Source organism: Microcaecilia unicolor, chromosome 7 (genome assembly GCF_901765095.1).
Source record: "Microcaecilia unicolor chromosome 7, aMicUni1.1, whole genome shotgun sequence".
Lineage (NCBI taxonomy): Eukaryota > Metazoa > Chordata > Amphibia > Gymnophiona > Siphonopidae > Microcaecilia > Microcaecilia unicolor.
Genome location: NC_044037.1, coordinates 130,898,253 through 130,912,304, shown reverse-complemented (window position 1 = coordinate 130,912,304; position 14,052 = coordinate 130,898,253). Strand labels below are relative to the sequence as shown.

At 42.1% G+C, this 14,052-nt stretch overlaps 1 protein-coding gene across 6 annotated transcripts in view; it reads left to right on the top strand.

Moving 5' to 3' along the window:
• Positions 1-14,052, top strand: part of FTCD (formimidoyltransferase cyclodeaminase) — a 1,011,684-nt gene that overhangs the window by 943,456 nt on the left and 54,176 nt on the right. For all 6 annotated transcript variants that reach the window (XM_030210600.1, XM_030210602.1, XM_030210603.1 and 3 more), the window contains one exon: positions 7,312-7,450. In XM_030210600.1, the coding sequence (XP_030066460.1) occupies positions 7,312-7,450 (139 nt within the window). The remainder of the gene's footprint in view (positions 1-7,311; positions 7,451-14,052) is intronic.

Below are 14,052 nucleotides of genomic sequence, written 5' to 3'. Positions count from 1 at the left end.
AGCTGAGAGGCGCGCGGCACCCCCCCCAGCAGGTAAAAATGCACCCGGGGGGGTCCTTTCGCTGGGGGGAGGTGGCCTTTCGCCGGGGGGGGGGGTCGCGCTGCACCCGGGGGGGGGGGGGTGCACATCGGCGATCTGCCCCGGGTGTCAGCCACCCTAGGAACGCCACTGCTTCCAGCCAGAAACAGAATCAACTCATCACGTACTTATCTGAACCTTCACTATCCAAGCTGCATTGGACTCAGATACAAGTCAACCTATGCATCCAATTTTTCTTACTTAAGTACACAAATGTGGAATGCATTACCAAAGAGCGTTAAAATAACGCACGCCAATCAAGACTTTAAACAAACTTTAAAGACATACCTGTTTCGCAAGGCCTACCCTATTGATTCTACTTAATAACCTCAACTCTACAATGCATCTATATATATATATTGCAATGAATATTTTCTTTCTAATCTCCTTGTCCCTTATTGTATCCATTTACCCCTACCTTACCTGACCCTTTTAATTATTGTATATGTGTAAAACATACCATACTTGGCGCCCACCATTATGCCACATTGAGCCTACTAATATGTGGGAAAATGCGGGATACAAATGTTACAAATAAATAAATATCTCAACTGAAAAATATTTTAAACATTTTTTTAATTCATGCATTCCAGGGGGCAGAGATCTATCGATTTAAAATCTGACTTACACATGCAGACCCCCTTGTCTACAATAATGGAGTCTATCTAAAGATTAGCACTTCCATGTTGATTTTCTCATATACATGAACTATTTAAAATTTGGCTTCATTTGTGTTGATTGATGTTACACAAATTACAGTAGTATTAGTAGTTTATAATTTATTTTAGACTTTCTATACTGCCCATAGTGAAACACAGAACAGGGCGGTGTACAATTTTCTAAACAAAATGTATATAAAGGAAAAAGAACTACAATAATTATAGGACAGAGAAAACCATCCAAAAAGGTAAAGCAATCACTAACCAATAGAAAGCATTGTTAAAATATTGTTTATAAGGAAACTTCAGGGATAAACTGCCAAAATAATGAGAGAGTGACAACAAGACTTACCAATATAACTGTCATCAGGTAGCTGCATTTACTGCACTTTTCCTCTCCTCTCCTCCCCTCCCCTTGCTTCAAAGGTAACATCTGCCTAACCACCTCTATAATATCTGTTGTTATCCACTGGCTTATCTGAAAACTTCCAACTATATAATTAAAAAGTAGCATGAAAGACAGGGCTGGCTCAGCCTATGGACAAGGTGAGGCTCTGGTCTAGGGTGCCAGCACTAAAGGGCGCCAAATGCCCGAGCCCATGACATCACTCTTGATGACTCATAAAGCACCAAGGGCGGGCGGTAGGGGCGGACCACCTAGGGTGTAGATCAAAGGGGGGGGGGGGCTGTTCCACTCCCACTGCTCCATCAGTCCCTTCTCCTGAAACTTTAAACTTGTCCGCAGCCTGCACCTTCCTGCCACCTCCACCCCTGCTGGGCCTCCTCCACTGTGTCTCCGGGTGCTCCTCTCCTTCCCTCGCCTTCCTTCAGCCTGTGCCTCCACCCCTGCTATGCTGCCGCTGCTGCTAGTCTGCCGGAGGGGAAGCAGCAGCGTCGGCAAAAAGTAAATATCTTGGATCACCCAGAGCAGGAAAAGAAATGTTGCTGCTAAAGCCCCCAATCCCACTCCCTTTCTCTTCTTTTTCCTATTGGTCATTTTTCCTTCACTTTACTACATTCATTTTCCCCTTTACATCCTCACACCCAGTCCCCTGCATCAGCTCCTCCTGACCTCCTCCCCTCGCCTTGCGCTTTAGGTGGAGTAGACTGGATAGAGTTTTTCTCCCCTTCCTCCTCTTTCAAGAGAAGTTGTGAAGATGGTGAAATTTTTAAAAGGTGAATCCTTTCTTGGTATTGCATGTGCGGCTATGAAATATAAGTACATAAGTACATAAGTACATAAGTAGTGCCATACTGGGAAAGACCAAAGGTCCATCTAGCCCAGCATCCTGTCACCGACAGTGGCCAATCCAGGTCAAGGGCACCTGGCACGCTCCCCAAACGTAAAAACATTCCAGACAAGTTATACCTAAAAATGCGGAATTTTTCCAAGTCCATTTAATAGTGGTCTATGGACTTGTCCTTTAGGAATCTATCTAACCCCTTTTTAAACTCCGTCAAGCTAACCGCCCGTACCACGTTCTCCGGCAACGAATTCCAGAGTCTAATTACACGTTGGGTGAAGAAAAATTTTCTCCGATTCGTTTTAAATTTACCACACTGTAGCTTCAACTCATGCCCTCTAGTCCTAGTATTTTTGGATAGCGTGAACAGTCGCTTCACATCCACCCGATCCATTCCACTCATTATTTTATACACTTCTATCATATCTCCCCTCAGCCGTCTCTTCTCCAAGCTGAAAAGCCCTAGCCTTCTCAGCCTCTCTTCATAGGAAAGTCGTCCCATCCCCACTATCATTTTCGTCGCCCTTCGCTGTACCTTTTCCAATTCTACTATATCTTTTTTGAGATACGGAGACCAGTACTGAACACAATACTCCAGGTGCGGTCGCACCATGGAGCGATACAACGGCATTATAACATCCGCACACCTGGACTCCATACCCTTCCTAATAACACCCAACATTCTATTCGCTTTCCTAGCCGCAGCAGCACACTGAGCAGAAGGTTTCAGCGTATCATCGACGACGACACCCAGATCCCTTTCTTGATCCGTAACTCCTAACGCGGAACCTTGCAAGACGTAGCTATAATTCGGGTTCCTCTTACCCACATGCATCACTTTGCACTTGTCAACATTGAACTTCATCTGCCACTTGCACGCCCAATCTCCCAGTCTCGCAAGGTCCTCCTGTAATCGTTCACATTCCTCCTGCGACTTGACGACCCTGAATAATTTTGTGTCATCGGCGAATTTAATTACCTCACTAGTTATTCCCATCTCTAGGTCATTTATAAATACATTAAAAAGCAACGGACCCAGCACAGACCCCTGCGGGACCCCACTAACTACCCTCCTCCACTGAGAATACTGTCCACGCAATCCTACTCTCTGCTTCCTATCTTTCAACCAGTTCTTAATCCATAATAATACCCTACCTCCGATTCCATGACTCTGCAATTTCTTCAGGAGTCTTTCGTGCGGCACTTTGTCAAACGCCTTCTGAAAATCCAGATATACAATATCAACCGGCTCCCCATTGTCCACATGTTTGCTTACCCCCTCAAAAAAATGCATTAGATTGGTGAGGCAAGACTTCCCTTCACTAAATCCGTGCTGACTTTGTCTCATCAGTCCATGTTTTTGTATATGCTCTGCAATTTTATTCTTAATAATAGCCTCCACCATCTTGCCCGGCACCGACGTCAGACTCACCGGTCTATAATTTCCCGGATCTCCTCTGGAACCCTTCTTAAAAATCGGAGTAACATTGGCTACCCTCCAGTCTTCCGGTACTACACTCGATTTTAGGGACAGATTGCATATTTCTAACAGTAGCTCCGCAAGTTCATTTTTTAGTTCTATTAATACTCTGGGATGAATACCATCAGGTCCCGGTGATTTACTACTCTTCAGCTTGCTGAACTGACCCATTACATCCTCCAAGGTTACAGAGAATTCGTTTAGTTTCTCCGACTCCCCCGCTTCAAATATTCTTTCCGGCACCGGTGTCCCCCCCAAATCCTCCTCGGTGAAGACCGAAGCAAAGAATTCATTTAATTTCTCCGCTACGGCTTTGTCCTCCCTGATCGCCCCTTTAACACCATTTTCGTCCAGTGGCCCAACCGACTCTTTGGCCGGTTTCCTGCTTTTAATGTATCTAAAAAAATTTTTACTATGTATTTTTGCTTCCAACGCTAATTTCTTCTCAAAGTCCTTTTTTGCCCTCCTTATCTCCGCTTTGCATTTGGCTTGGCATTCCTTATGATCTATCCTGTTACTTTCAGTTGGTTCTCTTCTCCACTTTCTGAAGGATTGTTTTTTGGCTCTAATGACTTCCTTTATCTTACTGTTTAGCCACGCCGGCTGACGTTTAGTCTTTTTTCCCTTTTTTCTAATACGTGGAATATATTTGTCCTGAACCTCCAGGATGGTGTTTTTAAACAGCATCCACGCCTGACGCAAGTTTTTTACTCTGCGAGCTGCTCCTTTCAGTCTTTTTTTCACCATTTTTCTCATTTTGTCGTAATCACCTTTTCTATAGTTAAACGCTAGCGTACTTGATTTCCTAGTTTCACTTCCTTCAATGCCAATATCAAAACCGATCATATTATGATCACTGTTGTCAAGCGGCCCTCGTACCGTTACCCCCTGCACTAGATCATGAGCACCACTAAGGACTAAGTCTAGTATTTTTCCTTCTCTTGTCGGCTCCTGAACTAGCTGTTCCATGAAGCTGTCCTTGATTTCATCAAGAAATCTTATGTCCCTTGCGTGTACAGATGTTACATTAACCCAGTGGCACCTATCAAGCTGCTGTGGAATGCCAAAGTGCAAGAGTAAGTTAACTTCAATGGTCAGTCACATCTTTTCTGTCTACGTTTTCCTGTGCATCACTATTCCAGTTCCACTAAAGAGAAGATTCGCCTAGGCATGAAACTTTTCAACAAATTAATGAGTTAGCCAATGAAATGAATGAATGAAAGAGCTGGTCTCACATCACTGGCTTTGTGTCACTGGCTTGTCCAGAAACTTCCTCCAAAATTTAGAAGGGGCACAAGGTAGTTTGCAAATGTGATCACTCCCTTCAGCTTCTGAACAGTGCATGGTTTTGTAGCCTAAGGTTTGAATCTGTTGCCTTAGTGATGTCAGAGTGGGGAAGCAGGAAAGTGGGCCTTGGGCAGAGTCTCTTGAGTATGAGGAAGGATGGTAATGTGCTCTCCACCTTCATTTAACTATATATTTATAATTCCCAGGATGGGGTGGAACTCTATTTAGGATCAGCACAGCAGGTCAATTGGGACAGACTGATCCAGTCCTGCGTTTTGCCTCTTCGTTGACTTGTAGAAAAGTAGAGGACTGTACTTCCATATGCAGTGAATTAAAATGAGGGCTGGATCAGTCTCTCTGCACTACCCATGGCTGCCGGCCCCACCCCTTTGAGATCACTTCTGGTTCCAGAGCAGTCACAGGTAATTAGGCCCGGTGATCTTAATATATTTTTATTTTATTCTGCCTTGGCTTTCTTTTTAAAACTGTTTTGCTGCTGCTGCTAGTTTGGAGCAGGAGGAGAAGCAGTAGCAGCATGGGGGGGCATGAAATGTAAAAAGGAGACGGGGGGCCAGGAGCACTGGGAAGGGATAGAGAGGGGGCAGATGCTGATGGAAGGGAAAGAAAGGGCAGATGCTTGATGGATGAAGGGGGCAGAGAGAGGGGGAAGACACTGATGGAAGGGAGAGAAAGGCCAGATGCTGGATGGAAGGGGCAAACATTGATGGAAGGGACAGAAAGGGCAGACACCGATCGAAAGGGCAGAGAAAGGGGGCAGAAGCTGGATAGAAAGGGGGCCGGGGCAGAAAGCAGCAAATTGGCCCCAATGTAGGGGATGGGACAGGGGGGTGGGACAGGTAGGAGGCGGGACATGGGGGCGCAAAAACAAAAGTTGGTTTGGGTTGCCACAACTTCTTGAGCCGTCTCTGATGAAAGATTTGTGAATTACCCATCCATTTCTTGTCTAGATATTCAGAACAGAAGAGTGTTTATTTGCACTGGCATATACTTGATGAACAGGTTATTTGAAGACAGATGGACAGAAAAGTTTGTTTTGATATGTATTGTATTGTTCTTATACTTATTTTTATGTATGATTTTTGAACCTGCTTAGTTGTAAGCCAGCATGTAAATATTATCAATAAATAAAGCTGGTTTTACTATAATACTATATGAAAAATCCAATCCTCAGCTCACCAGCTGCAGGTATACTTCTACTTATGCACCAGATGGACTCAAGCTCTCAAGCGTCACCCAGACGTCTACTCGTGGAGAAAAAAAGACCTCAGTAGTACCACCAGCCAGCCAATATATTCAGCTATAAGGCATGGGTCCGGTACACACCACAGCTTGCCTGAGAAAACCTCCACAGTTTCTTTGTGCTTGAGCGTGCGCTGAAATGTTCAAGTTACAAACCGGCACAGGAAATGACACAGAATGCAGACAACCTTACTGTGCACTGCAAATAACAGACCGTGCACCAGAAATGGCAAGAAGTGCTAACTGTTGCACTACGTCTTGATAGTAGTATTCCAGTGGGGCAGCCCCCCAGCACTTATCTGGAGTGTCTCTAATTCCTCCAGCACTGTGCTGCTCTTATTCACCACCACATCAGATCCACATAACCCAACAGGGAGTCCCCGTTTCGCCAGGGGTTCCACTCCTGTGTCCAGACTGCTGAGTCGAAAAACTTTACTATAATACTCCCACACCAGCTGCTTCCTCTCAACTTTCAGGCATTTAATTACCTACTGGACCCTACTGGATACTTTTGGACAGCATGTATGTTGCAGAGGTCTTAGAGCAGCCTAATATATAGCCAAATAGCTTCCAGTTGGGGAAAATCACTCCTGGACTGTGTAAACATGATAAAAGAGGAAAGCATTGTTTTTATTTACCCTGCTATATAACACTATTTTAGTACTACATACTTAGATCTAATCATGGATTGATAGCTGCTGTTAGTAGTTAATGGACTTATGGCTGTATTTTAAAAAGTGTGTTACCACATTTGTATATGTTAATAACTTAACCAGTGCTATTAAGAAATAGGTTACATTGTATAGAATAGGGCCCATGGTAAAAATACAGTGGCTGCATTGATGCATGATAGTGTTTGGCAACAATCCAATTTATTACTCAGGAATCTTCATGCAATACCATAATTATTCTTCTTTACCATATGTAGCACATGGCTCATCTATATACCATGATCTGTTCCATGTCTGTTACCATGTATGTATGTACCTAACACAATACCATTTGTAATTCTGCTACCCGGAAATGGCAACCGCCATTACGGCAAATGTAAGCCACATTGAGCCTGCAAATGGTGTGGGGAAATGTGGGATACAAATGCTACAAATAAATAAATAAATAACTGATAGCACCTTCTAGTAAATCTAGCCCTTTAGACTCCCAACATTTCAATAGCAGTAATACAGGCAGTATCTACAATGCCTGTGAGACAATCAAAATGAACGGTTTTATAGAGATGTAAGGCTAACCTTAAGACAGGGTTAAAAAAATGTACCTTCCCTTTCATTTTTTCATTCTCCTGCAGACGTGAAGTTGCAGTACAGGAAGGACTGAAGAATGCAATTGGCATCCCACTATCTGTGGCTGAAAAGGTGAATGTTTTGTGGCCAACCCTGAAGGAAATGGGAAAGCATGGGAACATTGTCTGCAAATCTGACCTGCAGGTATTTATCTAATGCACAGAATAGCAATGTTAAGTGCAGATCCTATCTATAGGTTGTTGTTTGAATGTTACTGCTAGCTGTACATTCAGATGGCTCAGTATGCAATATCACTTTCAGATATAGATCTGATTTTTCACCATGGTAGTATCTTGTGTGCATCCTAGCTGTAGGAAGGTATCTGATGCATACGAAAGAGCACTGGAACTCAGACCTGAAGTACTGTAGGTGACTTGTATTACTATGTGCCCAGCCTGTTTTCAATCAGATTTTTCTACTAGATCATGTCCTTTCTCTGGATGATAACACCAGGCAAAAGTAGAGGCAAACCAAAGACGAATCACCACTGGAGATATAATCCAACAGTCTTTATTGATGTAAATAAAGGAAGGACCCGACACGGGCCATGTTTCGATGCATGCAAGCGCCTACATCAGGGGTCAAACAGTAAGCTCTAGATAAAGGTGCAGGACCACAGCTTTTGCTCATATGTGAAGCTGTAGACCGTCCAAAATACTTGAGCACTAAAAACAAATGGACAAACACTTGCAACGACTGTAGGAACAGAACTCGCCCAGTGTGCGGCAGCTACCAATAGAGCAAAACAGGATACTAGGTATTATTAGGAAAAGGATGATAAATAAGACAAAGAATACTATAATGCCTCTGTATCGCTCCATGGTGCAACCTTACTTTGAATATTGCATTTAGTTTTGTTCACTGTATTGTTCATAAAATGTGTAGTGGAATTAGAAAAGGTTCAAAGAAGAGTGACCAAAATGATAAAGGGGATGGAATGCCTCTCCTATGAGGAAAGGCTAAAGAGGTTAGAGCTCTTCAGCTTAGAAAAGAGACTGTTGAGGAGAGATATGATTGAAGTCTACAAAATCCTAGTGGCGTAGAATGAGTAGAAGTGAATTGATTTTATAATCTTTCAAAAAGTACAAAGCCTAGAGGACACTCGATGAAGTTACATGGAAATGCTTTTAAAACAAATAGGAGGAAATATTTTTTCACTCAATGAATAGTTAAGCTCTGGAACTCATTGCCGGAGGATGTAGTAATGGGGTTTGGACAAGTTCCTTGTGTAAAAGTCCATAGTCTGCTATTGAGATAGACATGGGGAGAAGCCACTGCTTGCCCTGGATTGGTAGCATGGAATGTTACTACTAATTGGGTTTCTACCAGGTACTTGTGACCTGGATTGCTATTGTTGAAGGCAGGATACTGGGGCTAGATGGACCATTGGTCTGACCCAGTATGGCTGTTCTTATGTTTCTTTTACTTTAACTGCAAGCATCAGATGTAACTGAATAAAAATAGTAAAAACTGGTGAAATTATTACTTCAGTAAAAGTAACAATATTTCTTGTACTTCTTTACAATTGAAAATGAAAAATCCTTTAAGTACGGTAACTAATTACATTGACTTAATTACTATATAACACTGCTTCAAAATTGTGATTTAGAATTTCCTCCTTCATGAAATGTAAACAATGCTTTGCCCGTATGTCAGCAGACCATTACATGCTGACAATTGGAGTCTTTTACCTGCTATGGGGTCAACATTGTTTTGGACCTTGTATATAGATCTGGCCAACAGTTTTGGACCTTGCATATGGATCTGGCCAACAGTCCCTGATATGAACTAGGACTGCTTGCAATCATGCTTTAGTTTATATTGGTGTCCTATAGCTAGACAACTCCTACTGCCTTGACATGTACTTCTATATCACCTTCATTGCCTGCATCAACTCTCTTTGACAGTGGGTGTCTGTAAAGTGTCTCTGCAAAAATAGGGATTTCCTAAGCATATATTCTGGAACCTTAAGGAACATCAACTATAGCTAAGTAAAACAACCAAGGACTTATAGTATCTTAGCAGTTTAAAAGTACCCATATTATTGAGGTAGTAATAACATTGTTCATATGTTCAAACTGTGGCAAGGCATTCCTTTTCTAGTTGAGCATAATAGGTTTCTGCTGGAGTTAGAATCCTGGAGTGGAATGCGGTTTTCTAATCCTTACCACGAAGCTGTAGTAATACACCTTCGATCCTGTAACTTCTGGCGGTTATAACAACAATATAGGCCAAGACTGGGGCCAGGGTTATCAGTGACAAAACAAATAGATTTGGTATGTGGCCCACAAGTTAATTAATCATACTCATCATCCTTTTCAGTTTTGTGGTATTTTGGAGTGCTGGCAAATCCTGTTGCACTCTTATCGTTTCTGGATCAGGTCTCTTTCCAGGTCTTGATATTCAGTCTACAGCTGCCAGCATTATTTTAGACACTGACTGCCGTGAGCAGATTAGTCCCAGACAATCAGTGCCAGGCCAAGTCTGGGCACCGGTATTGAATATCTGGGACTAATTCTGTAGGTGTTAGCTGCTTCGGTCTTATGTGGGTCCCAGGTAATGATCCCCCACCCACCCCCTGAAGTACAGTGAGACTGCCACTAGATATCACAGCAGCCATTTTGAAGAGCAGGCCTTGCTAGGCAGGAGTGAGTGGGCACTGCTTCTGTCCCTTTTCCTTTTGGACCACCAGGGACCCACAAATCTAGACCTGGAGGGGACACTGATTCTGAGCAGGCGATTTCTGATGTATCACATCTGCTTCGCATGCACAGTACTGCAGACACAGATATAGTCTTATGGGTCTTACTGGTAAAAATGTGGTTATACATCTTGCAAGGGATCCGAGGATGTTCCCAGTCCACAGCAGGTTACCAGTGTCTGGATTCTAGTAGCTCCAGCCGGAAGCTGAGCTTTTTCAGCATTCTGTAACCCACCACTATGACATTAATGGAAGAGGTAGAGGAGATAATATGGGCAGAGAGCCCCTTAGTCAGACTCTAGGGCCCTTTCTCGACCATCAGCTGCCTGAATATTACAATTCCCTTTAACCTGCACTCGAGCCTGGATGATATCCGTGGGATTGGTGAGTGTCACTGCCATGGCAGCTGCTAACGGTCCAGAAACAGCTTGTAGTAGGAGGTATGATACATTTCTAGGAGCTTTAGGAGCCAGTCTGGACAGCTGCTCTGTGTAGAAGTGATAAAAGGGCCACCAGACAGCTCTGTTGAGAATGTAGGTGAGCAGTGAAGCCACATAGGCCTTGTGAAAACCCTTCAACAAATCATCCTTGAAGATCTGCACAATGATGTCCTTTGTCTGGCCATATGCTGGTACTACATCCTCCGGCACTCAACTATTCGTTGAGTGAAAAAATATTTCTTCCTCTTTGTTTTAAAAGTATTTCCATTTAACTTCCTTTAGTGTTCCCTAGTCTTTGCAGTTTTTGAAAGAGTAAAAAATTGATTCACTCTACTCATTCTACACCACTCAAGAATTTGTAGACCTCAATCATATCTCCCCTCAGTCATCTCTTTCCAAGCTAAAGAGCACTAATCTCTTTAGCCTTTCCTCATAAGGGAGGAATTCCATCCCCTTGATTATTTTGATCACTCTTCTTTGAACATTTTCTAATTCTGCTATATCTTTTTTGAGATATGGCAACCAGAACTGAAAGTAACACTCAAGGTGAGGTCACACCATGCTGCGATACAGAGGCTTTATTGTATTCTCGGTCTTATTTGCCATCACTTTCCTAATAATTCCTAGCATCCTATTTGCTTTCTTGGCCACCACCACACACTGGGCAGAAGATTTCAGCGTATTTTCTACAACGACACCTAAATCTTTTTTTTGGATGCTGACCTCCAAGGTGCATCACTTTGAATTTGTCCACATTAAATTTCATCTGCCATTTAGATGCCCAGTCTTCCAATTTCCTTAGGTCTTCCTTTTGTGTCATCTGCAAATTTAATCACTTCACTTGTCATTCCGATTTCCATATCATTTATAAATATGCTAAATAGCACCGGTTCCAGTACAGATCCCTGAGGCACTCCACTATTCACCCTCCTCCATTGAGGGAAATGGCCATTTAACTATATCCTCTGTTTTCTGTCCAATAACCAATTCCTAATCCACAACAGAACATTGCCTCCTATCCCATGACTCTAATTTTCTCAGTAGTCTCTCATTAGGAACTTTGTCAAAAGCTTTCTGAAAATCTAGATACACTACATCAACTGCCTCACCTTTTCCCACATGTTTATTCATGCCCTCAAAGAAATGAAGCAAATTGGTGAGGCAATACTTCCCTTTGCTGAACCCATGCTGGCTCAATCTCATGAAACCATGTTTATTTATGTGTTCTGTAATTTTATTATTTATAATAGTTTCCACTATTTTACTTGGCACTGACATCAGGCTTACATGTCTGTAATTTCTCGGATCACCCCTGGATTTCTACAGACAATTTTAATGACAGGTTACAGATTACTAACATCAGATCAGCAATTTCATGTTTGAGTTGTTTCAGTACCCTTGGATGAATGCCATCTGGTCCAGATGATTTACTACTCTTTAATTTGTTAATTTGGGTCAGTACATCTTCCAGGTTCACTGAGATTTCTTTCAGTTCCCCCACATTGTCACCCTTGAAAAACATTTCCGGTACAGGTAGATCTCTTACATCTTCTTCCGTAAAGACCGAAGCAAAGAATTCAGTCAGTTTCTCCTCTATTGCCTTGTCCTGCCTGAGTGCCCCTTTTGCTCCTTCATTAGTTTCCCATTGTTAGCTACTGCTCCCCTTGTCTATCATTTGTCACCTTTAACTGTATTTTCTCAATTTGTAATTTTTCTTAATTTATCTGTAAGCCACATTGGCCTGCATGTGTGGGAAAATGTGGGATATAAATGAACCATAATAAATGATCTAATGGTCCCATGGATCCCCTCGCAGGCTTTCTGCTTCTGATGTACCTATAAAGTTGTTACTGTAAGTTTTTACTTCTGTGGCAAGTTTTTCTTCATATTCGCTTTTAACCTTTTTTATCAATGCTTTGTATCTAACTTGCCAGTGCTTATGTTGCCTTCTTATTTTCTTCACTTTGGGTCCTTTTTCTATTCTTTGAAGGACATTCTTTGGCTGTAATAGCCTCTTTCACTTCACTTTTAATCATGCCCGGCTGTCATTTTCTCTTCTTTCCAGCTTTGTAAATATGAGGAATGAATCTTGTCTGGGCTTCCAAGATGGTATTTAAACAATGTCCATGCCTGATTTACCCCCCCCCCCCCCCTTTACTAAGCTGCCTGGCAATGTTGAGACAGCCCATTCAAAGAAAGCGGGCTGTGTCAGCATTAGCGCATGGCAGCCACTAGTGTAGTTTAGTAAACAGGGGGTTTAATGTCCTAACCTTTGCAGCCAATCCTTTTAGCTTCTTTTTAATCATTTGCTCATTTTATTATATCGCCCTTTCGAAAATTAAACGTTCCTACAGTAGATTGTAGATGTTATGATCACTGTTTCCCAGTGGACACAACACCATTACCTCTTGTACTATATCCTGCACTCCACCAAGGACTAGATCAAAAATGGCTCCCCCTCTTGTCAGTTCCTGGACCAGTTTCTCCAAGAAGCAGTCATTTATCACATCTAGGAATTTTATCTCCCTGGAACTCCCTAATGTAACATTTATCCAGTCAATATTGGGGTAATTGAAATCACCTATTATTATACTGTTGCCCAATTTGCCAGCTTTCCTAATTTCTGTAACATTTCTTTATCTGTCATGTTTGTTCTGCCCTGGCAGATGAAAGTATAGCCCTACAAGAATACTCCTTCCCTTCACACATGAAATTTCTATCCATAGTGACTCCATGCCGCTATCTGTTTCTTAAGTTTCAAGTTTCCAGTTTATTTCAGATTTACTATCCCACCTATCAAAAAAGCATGTCTAGGCGGCTTACTGTGTAATAATTAAAGAAAAGGGAGGAAATAGTAAAGCATGGAAAGAAGTGGTGGGTGGAACTACAATACCATATAGAATAGAAGAGAAGGGGATAGGAAAGGAGGAGACGGGTCTGTTGGGTCAAACAGGCTTCATTTCCATGCATTTTGCTAGCAAAATTAGGAGTACGCATCAGAGAAAAGGAATGTTTTAAGATCAATGTTTACGTTTTGGAGGGATATCTGTTGCTAAAGGAACTGGGGTAGCTAAAGGAACTGGGGTAGCTTGTTTCAATATTTAGGCCCTGAACTGAGAAGATTGCCATCCTGGTGATTATTTCTCAAAAAGATGGTACTATCAGTAAATTTTGAAAAGATAATCGCAATGTTCTTGTATTTGAATATGGGGTTAACATACAGGAAAGATAAGGTGGTTCACCAGACAGATGGATTTTAAAGACCAATAGTAGAATCTTATAGATGATACTATGGGCAGGGGGAGTCAGTGGGGCCGCTTTCAGTAGTGGAGTAACATGATCAATTTCTTTTTTCCAGTGATAAGTTTAATAGCAGTGTTCTGAACTATTTGTAGGCTCCTAATATCAGATGTTTTGAGACCTATATAGAGAGAATTAAAGTAGTCAAGTTTGCTGATGATGAAAGAGTGGATGAGTATATTTATTGCAGGTGGGTCAATGAAAGAGCGAATTGAGCGGATTTGCCATATTCTGTAGAAACATTGTTGAACAACAATAGAAATATTGGCCGAAAGGAAAGTGAGTTATCTAAAATGACACCTAGA